This window comes from Chlamydotis macqueenii, chromosome 7 (assembly GCF_036417535.1).
Source record: "Chlamydotis macqueenii isolate bChlMac1 chromosome 7, bChlMac1.mat, whole genome shotgun sequence".
In the NCBI taxonomy this organism is placed as follows: domain Eukaryota; kingdom Metazoa; phylum Chordata; class Aves; order Otidiformes; family Otididae; genus Chlamydotis; species Chlamydotis macqueenii.
In genome coordinates, this window is record NC_141562.1 from 17,368,972 (window position 1) to 17,392,176 (window position 23,205).

The window sequence follows — 23,205 nt, forward strand, 5'->3', positions numbered from 1 at the left end:
GACTCTACCTCCCTCTATTTTAAACCCATGACCCCTCGTCCTGTCACAACAGGCCCTGCTGAAGAGTCTCTCCCCACCTTTCCTGCAGCCCCCTTTAGGCACTGGGAGGCCGCTCTCAGGTCTCCCCGGAGCCTCCTCTTCTCCAGGCTGAACAGCCCCAGCTCTCTCAGCCTGACCTCACAGGAGAGGTGCTCCTGCCCTCTGATCATCTTCATGGCCCTCCTCTGGACCCTCTCCAACTGGTCCATGTCCTTCTGATGTTGGGGACTCCAGAACTGGACGCAGTGCTGCAGGTGGGGTCTCACCAGGGCAGAGCAGAGGGGCAGAATCCCCTCCCTCGACCTGCTGGCCACACTCCTCTTGATGCAGCCCAGGATGCGGTTGGCCTTCTGGGCCGCAAGAGTTGGCCTCCTGGGCCGCCCATTTTCACTGGGAAACAAAAACGTTTCTAAATCTCTCCTTAAATGTAGTAGTCTGAAAGTTTTCCTGTTGGATGTACAGTAGGCATGAATATGGGTCGTTCTTTCTTTTTGCTTCTAGGGAAATATTTAAATGTTGTGCGAGAATGTGGACGTGACGTTACCTGCCCTGTGGCTAAAGAGGTCATCTATACTTTAAAAGAGCGAGCGTACGTGGAACAAATAGAAAAAGCATATAACTATGCTAGCAAAGTTCTTCTGGATTTCCTAATGGAGGAGAAAGAGCTGGTGGCTCACCTAAGGTTTGATTTATTTTACTAAATGCGTGTTAAATAGATTGGTTCTGATAGTGAACGTAAGTTTTTGAAGTTAGCTCTTTCCTTGGGATATTATGAATGTATTCTTTCTATTTCTGTTAGAAAGGTTGACCTGAAAAAATAAGATTTCATTTCTTTTTTTTCCTGAAGAATGAAAAAGAAAAGTGTAAAATCATAGAAATGTTGGGTGGGAAGGACCTCTGGGGGTCTCTAGTCCAACTTCCTTGGAAGGCTGTTGCCAAAACAAGGTCAGGGCAGTCGTGGCTTTGTCTAGCCCAATCCCAAAACCCGCTTCTCTCTTCTTTGTCCCATGGCTCCATGTCACTCCCACCCAGGATGGGAGTTTCCTGATGCCATCTGGTATGATCAAGAAGAGTTTAATGTGAATAAGAAATAGTTTGGTATTACGCATCTCAGCAAATATGTGCCATGGCTATTGTTCATGCAAACGTAAGTAGTTGGAGTAAAAGTATTGATCCCAGGTTCCCCTATGGGAAACATCTTACATGAACTTTGAAAAAGGATCATGTTAAGTACTTGTAAAACATTTGGCAGATAGGAAATGCTTTCTAGCATGCAAACTCCAGCTTTCTTGTGTGAATCAAGCTTTTAGTTTATTGCTATCTTCAGAAAACAGTAAAAACAGCAATCTTAACTATCCAAAATATCAAGACAGCAACAAATAGGTAAGAAATTGCAGTTGACAGCTGGTTGTAAGATTGGCTGAGACCTGGTACCAGAGGTTCTGCTTCAAGCACAGTGTGAAAGAAAGTGGTCTGGGCTTCATGGGACAAATGGGCCAAGTGACTTGCATAGGAATGTGTCAACTGGGAGATGTAAGCTGGAGCAATAATGGCAGCTGAAGTGAATCTGCCTAGCAGGCCAGCTGGGATAGCTTTGGGCCTGCTTTTTGGTAGGTTTGAAAAGTTGTAGCTGCAGCAGAGGTGTCTGCTCCAGACCTGGCTTCTACAGCTGTCCTGTGCTGGCGCAGCTGGTTGAGTAGGAAGCTATGGATCTTCCAGTGCATGTCTGCACTTTCAGGGCTGAAGTGGGGTGGTTGTGATCAAACCCCAGGGACCTGTGACAGATAACCGCTTCACAGTTAGGCGGGAGTACTGACTCTCCCTCTCCATCATCCCAGAAATGCTGGTTGGGAGAGACCAATAACCTCGACAGGCCTCTAGTTCAACCTCCTGCTTAAAGTGGGATTATCACCAGCATCAGGTCTGGTTTTCATTTGGGTTTGCGCTCTGAGATGGGTCAGCAGTAAGTATCTGGCTCCCCTACCTGTTGTGTCCTCAGTTGATCTTTGACACTGGCATGACTTCCTCATGCCTAGGGGTGTTGTTTTGGTTCAAGAGAGTAATCACAGTCAGGGAAACAGAGGGGCAGACCGTTGTCCCAAATTGACAGGAGTGTGCAACCACGTTGTTTTGAGACTGTGCTCGTCCTGTTTTTGCTCTGAGAATGCAGTTATGCTGCGTGATCTTTGGCCAGGTGCTGAATTAATCCTCAGACTCTCCTCTGAGCTATTCCCAAGCTTCTGACTTGCTGCAGTTAACTCTGCGTGGTGCAAAGTGAAAACTAAAGTTTATACATCCTACTATAGCATCAGTTGATGCAAGTACCTGGAGTACTTAAAAAACCAGCACAGATACTTGTTCGTTCAAAGGAGTGCAAGGTTCTGTTCTGAATTGGCACCTGCCTCGCAGGTGGATCTGCACACCACAGAGGCTGGGCTGTCGTTCGGGACAGCAGCGTGAGCCTTCAGCCAGCGAAGCAGTGCATACAGCGTTTTTTCTAAGGTGCATTTTTCAAGGTAAAAACAGCAGCTGCCCTGATCTGACTGCACAACAGCATCTTGGTTGAGGTGGAAGGGGGGGGGACACACATGCATAAAAGACTGGTCTCCGGGTGGGTTCTTTATGGCCTTGTGTTGTGTATGAAGAGGAACATTTTGTGATCAAACCCAGCAGGCTGGCTCAGTTGATTGCTTGTGTTCCTTTAGGTTTAGTATAGATTAACTTAGACTTTAAAGACCATAATCAGTTCTCCCTCTATTTTCTTGAGCAGATCGATAAAACACTATTTCCTGATGGATCAAGGGGACTTTTTTGTTCACTTCATGGATCTCACGGAGGAGGAACTTAAGAAGCCTGTAGATGACATCATAACTACGAGGCTAGAGGCTCTGCTTGAATTAGCCCTGCGAATGAGCACAGCCAACACAGATCCTTTCAAGGATGATTTAAAGGTAAGAATGTATGTAAGCAGAAGATAATTGAATTTGAGCAGAAGGCCTGCCATGAGTTGGGAAAACCTAGGTGCCTGTAAGAACCTGCTGGATGAAGGAAAATAGAATTGATGGTTGTCCTTCTGTAGACCTTCTCTGGGTTAAGTCCTCTTTTATCCAGATTAGGAACTGGAAGCACCCACCCTGGACAAGGTGCTGTTTTTTCTTGCTGGCTTCCAAAACGGAGAAAGTGCTTTTGGGTGGATGAGGATGAGGTGGAAGCAGTAGCGTGTCTCTCATGCATATTCTCCACTTGGGTGCTCACTTTGGAGTACAAGATAATCATAGAATCATGGAATCACAGAATGGTTTGGGTGGGAAGGGACTTTTAAAATCCATCCAGTCCAACCCCCCTGCAAGGAGCAGGGACATCTCCAACCAGATCAGGTTGCTCAGAGCCCCGGCCAACCTGGCCTGGAATGTTTCCAGGGATGGGGCATCCACCACCTCTATGGGCAACCTGGGCCAGTGTTCCACTGCCTTCACTGTAAAAAAACAGATGTGATACTCCTACAGTAGGATTTTATGGAGGTTGTGACTCAAGAGAGCAAAAGGATTGGGAAACTCAAAACAGATTAGATCCCACAGATGAACAGCGGGGCTAGAATCAGCACAGGAGAAACACTGTGAACAAAATAAGTCCCAGGTTTTTTTTTTAACCTTGCTCTTCATCTGCAGAGTGCAAGGAGCCAAGTTTTGATTTCATCCTGAGTGTCATGAAATGTGAATGGTACTTCTGAACAAGTACAAAACATCCTTTTGTCCCCAACATACCTATAGAAGCCTTTCTTGTTGCTTTTGACATCCCAGGCCAGATTCAATTCTGTCAGGGCTTTAGCCTGCCAAACCTGATTCCTGGCCGCTCGCACAGCCTCTCTGTAATCCTCCCAGGCTACCTGTCCCCACTTCCACCTTCTGTAGGCTTTCCTCTTCACTTTCAGTTGGTCCAGGAGCTCCTTGCTCATCTACGCCGGCCTCCTGGCTTTTTTGCCCCGCTTGCTCTTCATCAGGACGCACTGCTGCTGAGCTTGGAGGAATCTTAAGGTTGGAGGAGACCTCCAAGGTTGTGAAGTCCAACCATCAACCCAACATCACCACACCTACTAAACCATGTCCTGCAGTGCCACATCTACGCGCTCTTTGAACACCTCCAGGGATGGTGATTCCACCACTTCCCTGGGCAGCCTGTTCCAGTGCCTCACCACTCTTTCACTAAATAAGTGTTTCCTAATATCCAGCCTACATCTCCTCTGCCGCAACTTGAGGCCATTTCCTCTTGTCCTATCACTTGTTTCTTGGGAGAAGAGACCAACACCCGCCTCCCTACACCCTCCTTTCGGGCAGCTGTGGAGAGCAATGAGGTCTCCCCTCAGCCTCCTCTTCTCCAGACTAAACAACCCCAGTTCCCTCAGCTGCTTCTCATAAATCTTGTGTTCCAGACCCCTCATCAGCCTCATTGCCCTTCTCTGGACAAGCTACTCAACGTCCAGCTACTCAACGTCCTTCCTGTACTGAGGGGCCCAAAACTGCACGCAGTATTCGAGGTGTGGCCTCACCAGTGCCGAGTACAGGGGCACAATCACTGCCCGACTCCTGCTGGCCACACTGTTCCTGACACAAGCCAGGATACTTTTGGCCTTCTTGGCCACCTGGTCACACAGCTGGCTCATGTTCAGCTGGCTGTCTACCAGCACCCCCAGGTCCCTTTCCGCTGGGCAGCTTTCCAGCCGCCCTTCCCCAAGCCTCTAGCGTTGTGTGGGGTTGTTGTGACCCAAGTGCAGGAGCCAGCACTTGGCCTTGTTGAACCTCATGCAGTTCCCCTTGGCCCATTGGTCCAGCCTGTCCAGATCCCTCTGCAGAGCCTTCCTACCCATGAGCAGATCAACACTCCCACCCAGTTTGGTGTCATCTGCAAACGTACTGAGGGAGCACTCAATCCCCTCATCCAGATCGTTGATAAAGATATTGAACAGCTTGTGACTGGCCACCAACTGGATTTAACTTCGTTCACCACAAGTCTCTGGGCTTGGCCATCCAGCCAGTTTTTAACCCATTGCAGGGTACACCCGTCCAAGCCATGAGCTATCAGCTTCTCCAGGAGAATGCTGTGGGAGACGGTATCAAAGGCTTTGCTAAAGTCCAGGCGGGTCACCTGGTCATAGAATGAGATCAGGTTGGTCAAGCAGGACCTGCCCTTCATGAACCCATGCTGGCTGGGCCTGATCCCTTGGTTGAACCGCTCCATAATCTTCCCCGGCCCCAGGGTCAGGCTGACAGGCCTGTAGTTCCCCAGATCCTCCTTCTGACCCTTCTTGTAGATGGGCATCATGTTGGCGAGGAATGCCTGATTAGGAGTCCTGCTTATTAATGACTGCGTATTTTACAGGTGTAAAGCAGAACAGGGGCTGTGCCTGGGCAGTGTGAGATTGGAGTAGACCTTCCAGAGGCCGAGGGCAGGGGAGAACGTCAGTGCAGTAGATGTTGTACGCTGATTATTAAACACCACAGCGACACTGCTCCGGTGTCTGCTGCTGCCCTGTCCAGATCCCACCGTTCACTGCTGCTTCCTGGGAGGTCAGATGACTTGAGAGCGACTCGGATCATTTGCTCTTCTGCCACATGGCTGTTGCTGTGCAGTAGTTTTGAGTATCCCATGGCTTCATTTTTTTCCTGCTCTTCCTTTATAGATTGACTTGATGCCCCATGACCTCATTACGCAGCTCTTGAGAGTATTGGCCATAGAAACGAAGCAGGAGAAGACCATTATCAGTGCAGATCCCACAGAGCTCACTCTCAGCGGCCTGGAAGCGTTTTCCTTTGACTACATTGTTAAGTGGCCCCTGTCCCTTATTATAAACAGGTAACGTATCAATCCACCGGAGGGAAAAAGGCAGAAGCTATTGCATGAGGTTGAAGCACATTTCCACGCAGCAAAGTACTGGAAAGCTTGTATCTTTAAAGTGATGTTGTAAGTTACTGACGAGAAGGGAACGCCTTGGGGTTGTTGAGCCCTGCCTGCTCCACTTGTAGACCATGGATTTTCTCTTCGCTGGAGCCCTACTAGATCGTGTCTAAGGCGTGCTTGGAAAATCACGCTTTCATTTTAAATGGTGGGAAGACGTAGACCAAAGGATGCTTTCTCAGCCAGGTCCCTGGTTTTACTTGTGACTGGTCACCCAGATTTCATTTGTCCATGGCTTTTCTGAAGGCTCCCCTGAGAAGATGAACTCTCACAAGAGGGTTTCCGTGCAAGAATCAAACATTTCTCAAATGTGGAGAGCAGAAAAAAATGCACTTTGTGGTACCCCTGATTGCAAGCTAGTAGGATACAGGCTGTTGCTAGAATTGCTGTAGGAAGCTATTTTACATTTAATCGAGTTCTGAGGGACTGAATGGTTCGTTCTTTTGCAGGGATTTGCCTCCCATTTCCCTGGAGAAACACTGACAGAACTGCTACCTTGAGCCGGGGCAAATGGGACAAGTGGTATTACATGAGCAGGGTGGCAGACGTTGAGTAGTTAGATGCCAACGATTCATTTGTCCCTCAATTCCCTCTTTAAAAAAATCAGTTGACAGTGTGGGACTTTTCTAATTACGTGATGCTTTTGAAATTATGTCTCTTTCTTTCAAAGTCGAGTGTATTAGCTCTGCTGGTAGCCATAGAAGTGAAAATACTATGTGGTAAGGTTTCACGAACTGTATCGACTGGAGCTCTGTAGACACCTACACTGAAGTGTCTGAACGCAGACCTGAATCCCATCCCTGAAGCTATAAATAAGCATCCCCATCTGCTTCGACAGCGCATGGCTGGCGGGGTAGTGCTGCCTGTAGCTTGGTTACAGCTTTTTCTTCATCCTTTTGGAGAATCCTGGTGAATTGTTTTGGTGATCGTAGCAGTCAGTGTGGTGGGTACGTGCCTGCAGGCTTTCGGCCCCCCGTCCCAGCATCTGTGTGAGTGACCTTTCTGCAGGTAGCTCGAGGGAGTTGAAGAAGGAGGCTGGTGATGTACCCGCTGGCAGGAAATACGGAGGAGAGACTCCTCAGAGAGAAATTCTTTGGGATGGTTACAAATGTGATTTTTTTCTTCAGTTCAAATTGTCTCTGCAGCTCTGTGTGCGTCTGAAGGCGTAAGGAACATATTATGTAAAGTCTCTTTGCCTTTGAGCGGACTCAGCCTTCACAGCTTAGTCTGTCAATCAGAACAGGGCTTAATCTGGTTGAGTTTCTCCTTTCTTTCCAGGAAAGCACTGACAAGATACCAGATGCTTTTCAGACACATGTTCTATTGCAAGCATGTAGAAAGACAGCTGTGCAACGTTTGGATCAGCAATAAGACGGCCAAGCAATTCTCCCTGCATTCAGCTAAGTGGTATGGCCTTTTTTTCCTGCTGGATCAGATATGAAATTTTGGTTTTCCTTCCTGCTAGTTAGACATGGATCAGATCATTTTAACATGAAAAATATCCTTACAAATTTCTTACAGGCTGAGAGAGGTCAAAATATAGCAATTTAGGTTTCAGTAGGAGGTGTCTGCTTAATAATTTTTGTGCTGCTCAGCTTGTTCCTCTTTGTTGGCATGAAGTTTTGAAAAGGAAGAGATGGTCCTTAGGGTTAGCTCATCATATGCTGAACAGTTACAGCAGAGGCCCTCTGTGCACATACCGTCTTGGTTGCTGCTTTGTCATCAGCAAGATTAGTAAGGACCCAAGTAGTTTAAAAACAATGTTTAAAAGCAATATCCTTTTCTTCCAGCCAGACCACGAGCAAGGACTCGTGACCTTCACACAGCTTGGCTAATGTTTGGGGTTTTGGTCTGATATGAATTGAATAAGGTAAAATTGGTGGGGTGTTTTCCCAGGAAATCATTTTGTCTTTTTCCATCTGTGAGGGTAGATTTTCATCCTTGAATCTGCACTCCAGGTGCTGGAGGTGCCTGTTTGGAGAGTGAGGCAGACTCCAGCGTTGTGAGGTAGCACCTTCTGCCTTGCCAGTGGCACTTTCTTCTGACCACGTAACCTCGGCTGCCTTGGTGCTGACCTCAGCCAGCATGACTGTAGCTCTGGTTAGAATCATGGAATCACTGAATGGTTTGGGTGGGAAGCGACCTTTAAAGTCCACCCAGTCCAACCCCCCTGCAAGGAGCAAGGACATCTCCAACCAGATCAGGTTGCTCACAGCCCCATCCAACCTGGCCTGGAATGTTTCCAGGGATGGGGCATCCACCGCCTCTCTGGGCAACCTGGGCCAGTGTTTCACCACCTTCAGCGTAAAAAAAAAAATTTCATGATGTCCAGTCTGACTCTACCTCCCTCTGTTTTAAAACCATCACCCCTCGTCCTGTCACAACAGGCCCTGCTGAAGAGTCTCTCCCCACCTTTCCTGCAGCCCCCTTTAGGCACTGGGAGCTGCTCTCAGGTCTCCCCGGAGCCTCCTCTTCTCCAGGCTGAACAGCCCCAGCTCTCTCAGCCTGGCCTCACAGCAGAGCTGCTCCAGCCCTCTCATCATCTGCGTGGCCTCCTCTGGACCCTCTCCAGCTGGTCTACGTCCTTCTGATGTTGGGGGCTCCAGAACTGGACGCAGTGCTGCAGGTGGGGTCTCACCAGGGCAGAGCAGAGGGGCAGAATCCTCTCCCTCGACCTGCTGGCCATGCTGCTTTGGATGCAGCCCGGGATGCCATTGGCTTTCTGGGCTGTAAGCGCACATTGCCGGCTCATGGTGAGCTTCTCGTCCACCATCATTCCCAAGTCCTTCTCCTCAGGGCTGCTCTCCATCCATTCTCTGCCCAGCCTGTACCTGTGCTTGGGATTGCCATGACCCTTGTGCAGGACCTTGCCCTTGGCCTGGTTGAACTACAGGTTCTCCTGTAATTGTAGAAGTGTTAGCGGAAGAGACCTGTGAGGGTCACTAGTCCAGCCTGCGCTCACAGGATGGCTGTGATCAGCAGGGGACAGGGCAGCCATGGCTGGAAATGCCTGTGGTGGGTATCCCTCACCTCTGTGGTGACTTTTCCCAGTTTGCTGAAGTAATTTCTTAGTTTGCCACCAAAGAGCCTGCATAAATTAACATTGAAGGAACCTCTGTACCATTCTATTTTTAAGGTGAAATTGCATTAAATGCCCTAGGTAGCAGGTGATATGATTAAATATTTGATCCGAGGCATAGAATATTTTTTAGTACATTTGACAAGTAAGGCTCGAAGGGACATGAACCATTTATCTTGTTAAATTTTGCCTTGCTAACAAATGCATGTCTCACTAGATAGTTACACTAGTAAAATTGCTCCACTATTTAATATTAAAATTTTAGTTGAATATAATAAAATATTCAGAGTAATTGTCCAGCCTAGAACAGGTGCAGAACTTTGACTGTAGCAATGGAGGGAAAGTCATTTGAGTATGTGGAAAATAATCAGAGATGGTTGCACTAACTTGGTAATTCCTTCCATGTTGCAGCAGTGAATTTGCTCAGACAGGAATATTTAGCTCTGCTTGATTGTGCAAGGCTGGTGATAGTTCTCCGTGGCATTTGCTAGCTCTAAGTTGTGTGGGTGTGATTTCTCCCCTAGGTTTGCTGGTGCTTTCACGCTGCGGCAGCGGATGCTGAATTTTGTACAGAATATCCAGTATTACATGATGTTTGAAGTGATGGAGCCAACATGGCACATTCTTGAGAAGAATCTGAAATTGGTGAGTGTTTGCGCTTGAGAGAAGCAGAATGGACATCTTAGGTTAACAAATTTAATACAGGGAAAAAATGCCTAATTTCAGTTACTGCAGGTAAACGTTCTGCTGGAGGCACTTAAAGTCTCTGGGAATTGTTGTTCTTGTCACGCTGCAAAGAGTGTCATCACCTTTCTGCTCTGTTAGTCGTACACCCCTTTTCTCTGCCGCATCCTCCTGGCTGTGCCCAGCTGATACCCTGCACTCCGTTCTGTAAAGGTGGTGTTCTGATGAACATCACCTTACGCAGAAGAAAGAAAACTGTGGAAAAGGAAGAAGGATGCAGGGTGCAAAGATCATAAACTGGTCCAGATGTCTTCAGTTGATTCCTTGGCTGCCTTACAGTGCTCTTAAAAGTCAAGTCTGTGCTTCCTTTTCCGTGAAGCTGCCAAGGACTGGCACATTAGGACTATCTGTTATAAAACAGAACCTTCCTTATTGAGGTGGCTATTCCACATGTGTATTCCCACTGCAAGTGGGCAAGGCTGGAGAACTTTTCCACTTCGTTGGTGTCTGGGAGAGGCTAAGCTCACTTCCCACTGGTTTTTATGCCTGATGAGGGAGTATGTGGGCAAAGAATGCCTGGCATCCTTTTGGTTCCTTTTACAGAGCTGTGGTGTTCTGAGCTGTGGACTTTTCTAGGTGTATTACAGAATGTTTCTGGTTCTCTAATGCAAGTCAGTGACTTCTCAAGAACTTAACTCTTTGCCCTAGCAAAAATGGCAAGAATAATTTTTTATCTCCTGATGGGCATGTGAGATGCCTTTATTGTCTCACAGAGGAACGCATTCTCAGCTAATGAGACCCACCTGCCTGTTTTAAACTGGGCATGAGAAGTCATTGGGAGCTAACCTTTCAGAACAGGTTATTCGAGAAGCTCATAAAGGTCTTATCGTATCTGGTTTCATTCACTTCAGATGTGTTGGTTCCATCCTTAACAACAGAGGAAAAAAATCTGTCACCAACTGATCAAGGGCTATTCTTGATCTGTGTAGAGCAAACCCTTCTCTCCCTTCCTTTTTTACCTGACTGTGGCAAAGCTCTAGACTGCTGGGGCTTATAGGGTTACTGTGGAAGTTCATTAGACAGGTGACGGATGATGCCCAAGCACTGGCGGATCTAGTGAAAGACACAGCAGTGCTGCAAATACATGTTATCTTCCTTGCTGTTGGCCTGGGCCCGGCCCATAGCTGCTTCATTCCCTAGGAACACATGCTGGAGCCCAGACACTGGTTGCCTCACCTCTCAGCACCAGTGGACCTGCCTGGCATCTGCTGGTTTCTGGCATACTAACAAGTCTTTGTGGGAGGAAAGAGAAAGCAGAGAGGGCATCCTAAGTTACTTCTGTACTGCTGCCTAAAACAAGGGCAGAGACATAGGCTGTCTGCTTCACATTACACAGCAGATGTCTCCACGAGGTCCCATGTGGTCCTAACATACAATCATTTTATGTTCTTCCACTTCCAAGTGTTTGCAGCAGTGTGGGGAGAGCTGTCTTGTAGCTGTTTTCACGGCGTGAAGCTGCAGGGAAATGTTGCATGGGCTGGGGTATGTTGTGGAGACCTGTGAAAGCGCTTAAGGCTACAAAGTTTGGTGAAGCTTGCCAAGGGAAGGACTCTGACCTGCTTCTATCTCCTCCGTGCCAGGAGATAACTTGAGAAGCCCTTAAGAAGTACTGTCCCTGAGCTTTGTATGACGATTATCTTGGCACTCAGCACAGGTAAGGGCTGTGCTAGGCAGTGAACTGTGTTTAACTAGAGCAGATGATCAGTGATGTGTTCCTCAAGCTTGCTCATTTTGCAGCATAACCTTTCTGATGGCTGTAGTAATTTTACTTATCCCAAGGGATGCTGCGTTTCTCATGGTGCTCCTCAGCTTCCTTACCCACTGTGGTGCTGCTGTGTTGGGGCTGGTGTTAGGATGCCCCAGCTACGGTGAGGGCAGATGTACATCACCTTAATTATTCTTCCTTCTGGTAGTCATCCTGTGATCAAATGCTTCTGGGTCGCAGGTCTTTTTCATCTTACACTGTGAAAAACATTCCTCTGATGTACCAAACAGGCCAACACTCCTTCTCCAGTCGGCATTAAGCCACAGCAGCTCCCGTGGCAGCTCTCCAGTGAGCCTTGTGAATCTTCAACATCAGCTGACCCTGTCTTAGTTTGTACTGTGTACTGAGGAGTTGTTCTGGGGTCTGCTAACCAATATTTTTTTTTGTGTGCCCTGTCATCCTTTTTCCTGAAGAGTTCACGGGAGGAATCGTGAGCATCTCTGCATATTCTTGGCGAGCACTTCTGAACACAAATAGGTTATATGTCAAGCTCCTTACAAGATCTGAGAGAAGTGTACTTGCTTCTTAATTTTGTTATAAGTTTAGGTTTGCAAAATATAATACTTTATGTGAATTGAGGCACTTGAACAAGTTATCCTTTCCCAAGTTCTTCTGTACTGGTTTCAAGTAGCGCTTCTTTTCAGTCTCTGCTGGTTCCAGGTGTCCTAGAAGGGACTGGTAAACGCAGTAGGCACACGGTCTGTATTGACAACATCGTTTTGGAGAGCAATTCTACCATTGCTCTGTACATGAAGGGCTTCTCCAAGTAACAGTGTAGTGATGACTCAAAGGTGCCTGTGATGTGAATGTGTACACTGCTCTTCTCTTGAAACCGAGGAAGTTTTTTGGCAAGTTAGCAGTCTTTGAGATATAATCCAAATGTGTGTTTGCCTCCCATCCTCATCAGTGTCCTCTGAAGTTTTTAAATCTCTAGGAGACAGAGCACGCCCTCTGCCAGTGCTGGGGCAGGAAAAGTCTGGCTCTAGACAGTGTTGTGATACAGGCACCTGTGAGTCGAACATCTCAACTGGCAGCTAAAGATGCTGGTTCAGCAACCACTTTGTTAAGCAGTCCTTTAAAAGACCTGCTCACCAGGGATGACATATCCCCAGCTACTGAGTAAATTCTTCCTTGATTTAAATAAAGGCATCTTTATTTCCAAACAGAGGATGCAGAACTGGCTCTCTAACCTCTGTAGCCTGCGGACTGGGGTAGGTTTTCTCCTTTCGTTTGCATTTTAGGAGGGAAAAGGATGATCCTCACTGGTCTCGTGTATGACCTTATGCTGGTTTTGATCTGTCAGACTTCTCTCTTGTGCACTTCCACTTGAAGTTAAGGTGCTTTCTTCCTGAAAATATAACTAGTATCTTTATCTTAATCTTCACAACGTTGTTGTCTTCATCAACACAACTGGCATCTTCATGGCATTAGAGAGTGACATTTATCCCTGTTCTGTACTAGTTGTTTAACAGGTCATGGGGGTTTTTGTTGGCGTTGATTCTGATGGAGCAGTTTGGATATCTTGGCAATTTTAGTCCTATGACTAGGACTTGTGCTCAGCTTCAGCACATCCTGTAATAGCACAGAGTGAGAACAGGGGTTTAATCTAGCATTTAAAACTCGAGACTGAAGCAGCCCATTGAAGTGTCAGAGCTGGACAAAAATCTTACAGAGTCCTTGCAACACTATGTGTCCCGGTTCCTTACTGTGCTCCTAAAACATGTTTCTGAATAACCTGTATGTTTTAAGCCTCATAAACTTACTGTCACTTAAAGTTCTTTGATTTATTTTTCTTTTTTCCACTTATTGTAGCTGACTTTACTGAGATGGTGAAGTTGGGAAGCAGATTTAAAAGCAAATTACTCCATCCTGAGCCTTCTTTCCAGGGAGGGTTTGGATGATGAAAGAAAGCATCATTTGATTGAGAAGGTGATGTGACAAATCAAAGGCAGAAAGCTTGTGAAGGGCTGTTGAATGTAGTGATAGCACATACATCTCAGGGTGTTTCTTGAAGCTGGAAGGTACATGAGAAGTATCTTGACATGCCCTAGAGCATGTCTGAGAGGTCATCGGCAAAGGCAGGGTGCTGGGTTAGAGCTTTGGTCCGGTGCAGCAGAGCAGTCCTGGTTTGGTTTTTCATTATTATACTCTCCCGTGCCAGGCATCTAATATTGACGACGTCCTGAGCCACCACACAAGCTTCCTGGATAACTGCTTGAAGGACTGCATGCTGACCAACCCGGAGCTGCTGAAGATCTTCTCCAAGCTGATGTCTGTCTGTGTCATGTTCACCAACTGCATGCAGGTATGTACAGCTTCCCCATACTGACTGTGCCACTGCCAGCTGCTTTGGGTGCCAGCTGGCTCTGACAGTCCCTTTTTTTGAACTCAACCCCTCGATGCACGTGGAGGAGCCCCTGTTCCTCCCACCAGCAGGCTTTAGAGCTGGACTGCTCAGACCATCATCCTTTCTCCCAAATGGTTTCCGTGGCTTCTCCCTCCACAAAATTCTCTATGCTCTTCTTTTGCAGTGTTGGGATCAGGTTTGTATGAACCGAGTTAACCTCTCTTCAGCCAGTCCTGCAGCAGAATTTGAGGTGTAAGTTGTAGGGCTCTGTAGTTTTTAGCATGCTCTTTTGAGGCTCAGGTGAGGACTGGTGATTGGACCCATGGAGACTGATCTCCATCTCAGGGAGCCCATAGCTTACAAAAAACACCCACCTTCCTTTGGGATTAGTGAGCTTTGTGTATTAATGTCGTAAACTTAATCTCAGAGTTAGCTTTAATGGGAGTTAGCTAGCTGCAGGGCTAGCAGAACGGAGTCAGCCTCATGCTTTTTTGTAATGGAAAAAAATGGGATCTAACCATTTCCTCAACCCTCTGTCCTTCCAAGAGGTTCACCCAGAGCATGAAGCTGGATAATGAGATGGATCGGCTCACCTTAGAGCATGGCACAATGCTGGGCCCACCAACAGAGGAGGAGCGTGCTGAAGAGACTGCAAAGAAGAAGCTGACTAATAAGGTGGGATATGGGGTGGACAACTGGGCCCTTCCCTCTGCAAATGCTGCTTGGCGTTGCAGTCTGGTCAGGGTGGCTGTCCTACCTCTTGCAGGTAGACTTTCCTAGTTTCCAGAGCACCTCTGGCCCCAAAAGCAGAATCTTTGCAGAATTGTGGGCATTTTTGAGGGCAGTGAGGAGTGCTGATGTTGTTCTGAAAGAATCAGACAGTCCTCTTTGAAGACCCTGTCTCCCACAGCAGTCCCTGCAGTTGTTTTTAAGTTCTTAGCTGTATTTTCAGCTGCACAGTGGGTACCCGCATACAGATTTTCTGCAGCTTGAGAACTTTCTTATTTCCAGAACTAGCATTCTATGATGGGTAAGCCAATGAGCTGCCGGGTCTAACTCTGGAGCCCATTCCTTTCACATCTGGGGTATTTGTCTTGTCTGTGTTTCTCTGTCTGGGTGCACACGTACCAAGTGATGTGTTTCGCATGCTCTGTGGTTAGCAGGCTGCCTCCTGGCTCACTAAAAGCCCCTCTCTGGCACGCGGCTGGTAGGGTCCGTCACACTGCAAGGCAATCAGAGTGCTGCCTTAGGCAACACTCACTTTCTGCTTCCTGGCTTTTTCTCTTGCTTGAAAATAAATAACAACAGCATATCCTTGAGCATAACTCCTGGGGTCTACTCTGGGGTTCTCCCAGATAGGCATAGCAAGGTTTCTAAATACCAAGGACCTTGCAACTGAACCATTTATTTTAGTGGCTCATTGACTGCTAGGCTTTATGGCAGTATTTTTAAGCAGGTTAGGAAATAGGGAAGGGAAAATTTCACCTCTTTGGCAAATGTGAATCAGCAAAGCCATGAGGCCACTATTCCTTTGTCTTGATAGCTTTTAGCAGAGCATGCTGACAACCTCCAACTGACATCTGGCTTTGAAGCAACGATCAACAAGTTTGATAGCAATTTCTCGACACATCTGCTGGACCTGTTGGACAAACTGAGTGTTTACAGCACCAATGACTGTGAGCACAGCATGCTCAACATCATCTACAGGTGAGGCAGTAACTTCCTCTTTCTGATTTCCCCTCTTGCGGTTCCCAAGTTCAGCTCCAGAAGAATAATTGCTGTTTATAACTGTGCATGTCTGCCTCATCAATGAAAAAATTGAAATCACAATAAATATAACTTTGCATTTCAACCCAAGGCTTTTAAAAAAAAACCCACATTCCTTTGAATTATGTGAAAATTGTCTGTTAATGTTGTAAATGTAAGACAAGGGTTAGTGTTCTTGGGGATTATCTCACTGTGCATACGGTGAATAAGCTGATTCCTGAATACAGCGTAAGTATTCCAAGATGAGAAAACCATGCAAGGCGTTGATCATAAGTGACTATTTTGTTGTAAGTTCACATCTTGTATTTATTTAAATAAGCATCCCTTAATATGCTTTTATTGTGGCCTCATCCACACTTGCTAGCTTCTTAGAAATCAAAATTCTTCTAGTAATACCTGAAAGTCAGGTATACAAGAGAAGACTGCAGGAAGAGACAGAGAGATCAGGAGATTTAGGTTCTGCTGCTAGGTTTATAGCTTCTGTGTTTCTTTTTCTATAAAGTGAGATGCACAATGCATTCTTTGGAATGATTAACATTTGGTTTTGCTATAAAAGTAACACTTATTAGTGTTGCTGGGCTTTTTAAGATCTGTGTTACAGATTGGCATAGCAGGGAGGGATCTACCGTGGCACTTCTGGCTGTGAACAGCCACAGATAATGCTCTACGAACGTTATCCCCAGCTGAGCACGTGCTGTGCAAGCAGAATGTTTCTCACTCTGATCCTGCTACCAGCGCTTTAGAAGCAAACCAGAAATCACTGCAACTATGGAGTTTGCTGCTGGGAGTCACTTTTCATGTTTGTGGCTGGAATGTGTTTTTCAAGAGTTAAGCACCCATGAAACCTAGGAGCCTGCAGCTTGGAAACGTTCAGCTGAGGCATGCGTATAACCATGGAATAAGAAGGCAAGCGAGGATCAGCAGTTGACATCTCTTAATTCAAAGAGTCACCTTGGTGGAAGTCAGATGTAAGAGCTGCTGGTCGCCAGCCACCTCACACCTGGCGAAGGATGTGACACTTCAGAAATGCTACTTGCATACTGCTGGGAGTGTATGAAAAAAAAAATCATTTTTACAGTGAATTATTTTTTTCCAGTGAAGAAGCAGGATAGATATTGGTGTATAGGCATAATCTTAAGAGGCTAGGATTTTAATGAATATAAAATATTTCAACATCAGCACTTTTTTAAGTGCTGTAAACCTAATAGAGACATTTGCACTGTTACAGTGTGTGTAAGCCTTGAACTCTTGAGGCTTACCTTCTTTGCCGTTGCTGTCAGCTAGGGCACAGAAAACAAAACCGCCCTAAACATCCGTTCATTTCTTCACATTGTCGGTAAGCCGATGTGCAGCCTTGTTTCATATGCAGGCACTTGTAACCAGCTCTTACAGAACCACCCAGAAATGAAGGTCATTTTTAGGTGTTGATTGTTTCCTTTCATCCTTTCCTGAGGAAAGCCCGTCGTTACTGAGGAGTACTCCCTACTTTTAAGAATGTTTTTCGTCCAAAGCCGTAATGCTTTTCAATGGCAGATAGTGTAGAATCAGTTGTCAGTGGTAACATAATTCTGTTCATAAATGTGCCTGCTAACCAGTTAATCACATACATTTCTTTCTTCTCTTGGTGCTGCAGGGATTTGTGCCCCAACCCCTTTCGTATTTAGTACAGAGTAGAGTAGGTCCTTATTTAGTTCTTCCTAACCACGTAGGACTAAAGGGTACTTTGAGCTTTCTCCTAACGGTGCTTTGTCCTCTGTTTTGTTTTGGTTTATTTAAGTGCAGTCTTACTGCTCCTCTGCTTTGTTTGGTTTTTGTGAACTGTACTTTTTTTGTTGGCCATTCTCATCCTTTAAATTAATCTTCAGGAAAACCCTAAGAATATTAACTTGCAGCTGTTAAGTTCTGTCCACTGCCCTTCTGTGCCAGCTGTCCGTTATGGCTGGCTGATAACCCTTACGCCTCTGTTGACACGTGCTACACTTGAAAACAGAGAGAGAAAAGGTGTCAGGAATGGTTTTTTGAAGCAGGTTGTTGTCCCCCTCCTCATGCCATGTCTCTTGAAGCTTTCCTTGTCCTTTTCTAGCCCCTTCTGGCAGGACTGTCCAGGATTCCTTGTACCAAACTTATGCAAACACTTTTTTGTAAAGTATTCCAGCAGGAGACTGGGCTTCCAGTTGTCCTTTACTTCTGAGAACTTCTTGACCAGCAACTACCATGCATTTACACAACCTCCGGCCTCCTGAATTAGCATCTGCGGCTCTATCTGAGATGTGGTCACACAGCTGAGACCAAGGTTGAATGCTAAAACCAGTCATCCCTGTTACCACAGTCCTAATAACTCTCATTCACTCTGAAATGACCAGAGTCAGAGGTCTCCTTCTCATCTTGGAGATTCTTCAAAGACTTTCTGTGGCTGTGAGTGGAGGCCCCAAGTGATTGCTGTTCTTTTCGGGACTAACCAGAACAGCTGAGTCTCTGCAAATCCTTTTAGGAAATGATGGTGCAGCTTATGAAGGCCTTCTGGACATTTTATGTCAACCTTCATCTGCCTGGGCATCACTGCTTATCATCGTGGTCTGTTGTAGATTGCAGGCAGGATCCATCCATAGAAAAACGGACAGGCCAAAGGGATTAAGCCCTTACGACAACTCACTGCCATCACTCCTAGGTGTCACAGTAGCCTGCAGAGTCAGGCTAGAGTCAGGGATCTAGACCACAAGCAGTTGAGTCATCCAGGCAGGAACACTGGCTCCTCCTCAGTGCTCCAATCCTGCCTCCTTCTTTATCAAGCGCTTACATTTCTGTCATTACCACTACAAGTTCTAACAGATGGGCTTTTTTATGATGCTCCACCCAGGAGATCTTAATGGCAACTAACGCCATGATCCAGCCGCTTGGACATCATTGCAGGTGGCACAGAGCATGGCCAACACAGTGTTGAAGACCAAGTTGCCTGCTCTTTTAATGGAAGAGCACCATGATCCCACAGTCCTTGAGTCTTGTGAAGACCATGTGGCGATTGTCCCATTGATGGGACACCAGCTAGAGTTGCTTCTCAGCTTACTCAAGAAATCAACACCACCAAGTCCTCGACCAGTCTTTACACCATGCAACAGCAGAAGTCCTGTGGCCTTCCAGCACGCTTCATCACGTGTGATGCCACTGACATAAGGCCTTTTCTGGCAGTAGCTCAGATGGTGTCCTCCTTCCAGCACTGCTCCTACCTTCAGCATCAGAGGTTCACCCCTTTTATCACTGCCTTCCCAGCCTTGTGTCAACTCTATGCTTCTCTGAGGACGATGGGACTAGCTGGTGCTGCACCATGGAGACTGGCTGGGTATCTTGTTGAATTGTGGGTCCATGGTGCCAACGGCCAGGAGCTATCCTCCACCAGATGCCTTTGTGTTTCACAGACCACACACAAGCATTGCCTGTGGCAGGCAGTGACTCCTGTGCAGTGGAAGCTCTGGAGACAGTTCTTCCAAATATGGAGAGGTTGTTTTTTATGAGTAGTTCGTGCTTCAGGAGGAAGGAGAAGTATGGTGATTCACGCAGGCCGGAAGAAAGCAAAATGCTTCCATGAGCAGTTTGCACTAAGAGTGGGTGACCTAAGCTGTAACCAGCTCTTCAGAAGAGGGTCTGAGTCCTGCCCCTTGGTAGTTTCATGCCCCAGTTCTGTTCAGGGGCTGCAGAGGAAATACCGGGTCTCTATGCCGTCAGGACTGTCATCGCTGTCGAGTCCCACGGTCTGGGACCAGGTGAGTCTTCACCAAGGCACTGGACATGGTTGGACGAACCAGATGTCCTCACCTCCTTAACTGAAATACTGCGAGTTAACAGGCCGTGCAACAGAATGTGTCTCCATTTCTGCAGGCTGCCCAGTGGTGTGCTAAAGAATGGAGGTCCCAGGATGAATGCCCAGACGTGACCGTTAGCTCTCAGCCAGTCCGTAGAGATTGTTGGGTCAAGTCCTGGGCTCTACGGCAACGGGAGCCCAAGAACCAGAGCAGAGATGGTTGCCAACTGCAATAATGTGTTTGACAGAGAGATGGAAGACTTTCTAAGACATACAGGTCTTTTCTTATAAATGATAACCTTTTTATATGTCCGCTTTTCAAGGGTGATAGTCAACATGTAAGACAGATAACAAAATATCCCTGTTATTCATTATTCTGGTACTGTGCTTGTAGTTGATTCCTAGTTAACATTTATTCAGTTTACAGTACTGAGTAGCTGAGGCACAACCATCGTATTTGTAGCATACCAGACAACAAAAGGTGGAGATCCAGAGGGTTTCCTTCAAAGCCGGGAAGCTTGCGCGTAGCTCACAGATCTCCAGTCCTGCTCAGGTGCCTTGGCAACTCCAGTCACTCCTTCATGTCCCAGTAGTGAAAAAGAAGAATTACAGCTTAGAGGACGTTGTCGGAAGGATTGCATCATTCCAAATACTTAGAAATCTTACCCATCGAGTGCTGCTAGCGTTCACCAGATATCCTTCCGTTACCAGGGTGGAGGAAACAGCAATGACTGAGCTTAAAGCAAGACCAGTAAGACGTATGAGGTGATGCAAATCTCTGCGAATAAAAGTTCCAGCCACAAACCAAAAAACTGAAGCATAAGCAGAGTTTGAGGAAGCACCGCATGAATTGTTAAGAAATAACTATCAAAGATCATTTAACCCTAAAAACATAGCTGAAAGGGAAGCACGTCAAAATCTGCAGTTCAGGAAATTTGGAATAAAGCAACTTTAGAAATGGAACAGATCCTCAAAGCAAGGATGTCAATGAGTCCTGGCCGTACATCTGAATCAAAGTTTGGTAAATGTGCCTGCCTCAGTGTCAGATTTCCTTTGTATGCCACTTAAAGGACGAAAGAGATCTAAGCTTTTCAACCAGGAGAGAGCAACAGATAAATTCCATCTGTCGAGGCTCTGTTTCCTGCAGTCACTAAAAAATGTCAGGGAACAATTTGTTGCCATTTGTGTAAGGCTGTTAAGCAACATGAAACTCAAATATTGTACCCGTTCATTTGGTATTGGAGCAACTTAATTTGAGAAGTGAAGAGAGTAACTTGTGTGATTCAGTATTGCTCAGTGTTCCCCGGGCACACATTTTGAAGAGCTGCACGTGTCCTGGTTGGTTTGAACTCTTGGCTTAGCACAGGGCTCTGCATGAGGCAGGTCACAGCGGGCGTGGGGCTGGGTGATTCTGTGGCATCGTTTTCGATTATCGAGGAGACAGGATTATGATATTGCTGATGTTGCCTGCTTCGGAGGGGTGTTTACAAGCATCAGCAATACTTGTGATTTTGGTTGAGCATCTTTCAACCAGTTACTCATCTTCTTGGATGGTGAATCTACTTGAAGCATCCTTGTGTTAGCAAGGAGGTGGTGGTGGTAGTGGGAACTGCCCCGTTCCGTGGTAGTTTCAGTGGATAACATGGTGGATTTCATATGGGAATTAATAGCAGAGTTCAGTGGTGGTGGTCACGCTGTGACTCCAGAGAAGAAGCTATTAGTTATTGATCCTTCCTAATGTATTTTTGACACCTGTAAAGAACAGGTGAGGTTTAGCCTGTTGCCAAGGGACGAGCACAGAAGCCGTGTTGCCAACAACGCCTGTGGCACAGTGCAGACGTGCCCATTTCGCTCTGAACAAGCCACTGTCTCTGCCCGGCTCAGGTCAGTTCCGTGCGTGGCTGGCGCGTCTGGAGCTTGCTGCAGTGTGGCCACGCTCAGCTGGTGCCCCGGGAAAGGTTTCTCCTCCAGGGGCCGCGGGTGGGTAAGAGCGGGCAGGGGGCGTGCAGCCACCTGAGAGGTCTGCGCTCCTGCAGGGCCACTTGCTTTGTTTTGCACCCCTCATTTCAACCAACTTTCTCTTACAATTCTTCTGAGCCTGTGAAAGAGTTTCTGTATTTTTACATCTTGCAGCATCGCGGTCTTGGAGACCCTTGGCAGCGCATTCAGCTTGCTGCCTGCCGCTCTTGGGTGGCCTGGAGCCAGCAGGCTGCTGAAACTTCTGGATTGTTTGTCTCTCAGGTTGGACTTCAATGGGTTCTACACAGAGCGCCTGGAGCACATGTCTGCCGAGCGCAGCCAGAAGGCAGCTCCCCTTCTTCCCCGCCTGGCCGTACCTGCCCAGTGAAGCGCCACTGCTGCCCCATTCAGCCACCGCCTCTTCTGCACCTGCAGACAATGGGATGCTCGCTTGCTCCGAGCCAGGAGCACTCAACCCTCTGCATTCACAGCGCGAGCTGGAAACGAACTATAAGGGTTGTCCTGGGGAGAATATTCAGTCTCCTGACACGTATGTCATGGAATTTCTCTTCTGAGAGGCTTTTTTTTTTTTTTTTTAACTACATTGTAAAATGATGTATTTGTGTGTTGTAAAATAAATTAAAAAAAAAATCATTTTGTCTGTTAAGAAAACTCAGCATGCAAACTAGTCTTTTAGGTGACCCGATTTTGGTTGGCTCACAGAGATGTGGCTCAGCTGCCATGGCGCTGTTTTGGGAGCAGAGCCTAGTGAAGCTGCTGTGCTGCTCCGAGTGCTGAGGCGGGCCTGGCAGCGGAAGGGCAGGCACGTGTGGCGTTGGTGTCGTACTGGCCGAGTCCTCGGCAGGGGACTGTCAGGGTTTCAGGGCGGCTTGCAGAGTTGTGCGGTGTAAATATTGCTTGAGCCAGTCTGGGAGCGGGTGCGGTCAAGGGTGGAGGAGAAGACAAGTGTCTCCCAGGAACAAGTGGTAATCACATGCCAGAAACCCAGAGGCCTTGGTGGCAAGTGTGGGCACCTGGGGAGAGGTGCAAGGGCTGAGGATGCGGGGCTGAGTGTTCCTGTTAATGACCTGCCCTTCCTCTCCCTCACCTCCTCCTTTGCAAGGGCCTTCTAGAGTGCCTTCACGCGAAGGGCCAGACTGAGGGGAGACCTCATTGCTCTCTACAACTACCTGAAAGGAGGGTGTAGGGAGGCGGGTGTTGGTCTCTTCTCCCAAGAAACAAGTGATAGGACAAGAGGAAATGGCCTCAAGTTGCGGCAGAGGGGGTTTAGGTTGGATATTAGGAAATGCTTCTTTACTGACAGAGTGGTCAAGCGCTGGAACAGGCTGCCCAGGGCAGTGGTGGAGACACCATCCCTGGAGGCGTTCAAAGAACGTGTAGACATGGCACTGCAGGATGTGGTTTAGTAGGCATGGTGGTGTTGGGTTGATGGTTGGACTTTATGATCTTGGAGGTCTCTTCCAACCTTAAGATTCTATGATTCTTTGCTCTGCTGGCCTAAAGCTGGTCCTCCAGGTTGGCAGGGGGAGAGAGAGCAGGGAGAAGATGGAGACCACCGAGTCCTGGGTCTGGAGGACTGAATTCCGTCATCTGAAGGTTGAGGTTGAAGACAGAGACCTCAGCCAGCATCATCTGGCTCTTCAGAGAAAGGACTTGTGCAGTGCATCAGGAAGTCTCCTCTTCCTCCCCACCAAGGTGGCCTCTAAGTCTGAGGAGACTTGGAGAAGTTGACCAGC

General features: G+C 47.2%; 1 protein-coding gene across 1 annotated transcript in view; it reads left to right on the top strand.

Annotated features, from left to right (window-relative positions):
* The window catches only part of TUBGCP2 (tubulin gamma complex component 2), a 40,845-nt gene extending 18,746 nt beyond the window's left edge, over positions 1–22,099 (top strand). Inside the window, exons 10-18 of the mRNA XM_086752583.1 lie at positions 541–721; positions 2,810–2,990; positions 5,717–5,889; positions 7,270–7,398; positions 9,595–9,715; positions 13,741–13,884; positions 14,473–14,601; positions 15,470–15,633; positions 21,731–22,099. Of these exons, the coding sequence (XP_086608709.1) occupies positions 541–721; positions 2,810–2,990; positions 5,717–5,889; positions 7,270–7,398; positions 9,595–9,715; positions 13,741–13,884; positions 14,473–14,601; positions 15,470–15,633; positions 21,731–21,836 (1,328 nt within the window). The 3' untranslated portion in view covers positions 21,837–22,099. The remainder of the gene's footprint in view (positions 1–540; positions 722–2,809; positions 2,991–5,716; positions 5,890–7,269; positions 7,399–9,594; positions 9,716–13,740; positions 13,885–14,472; positions 14,602–15,469; positions 15,634–21,730) is intronic.
* Positions 22,100–23,205: the final 1,106 nt, after the last annotated feature.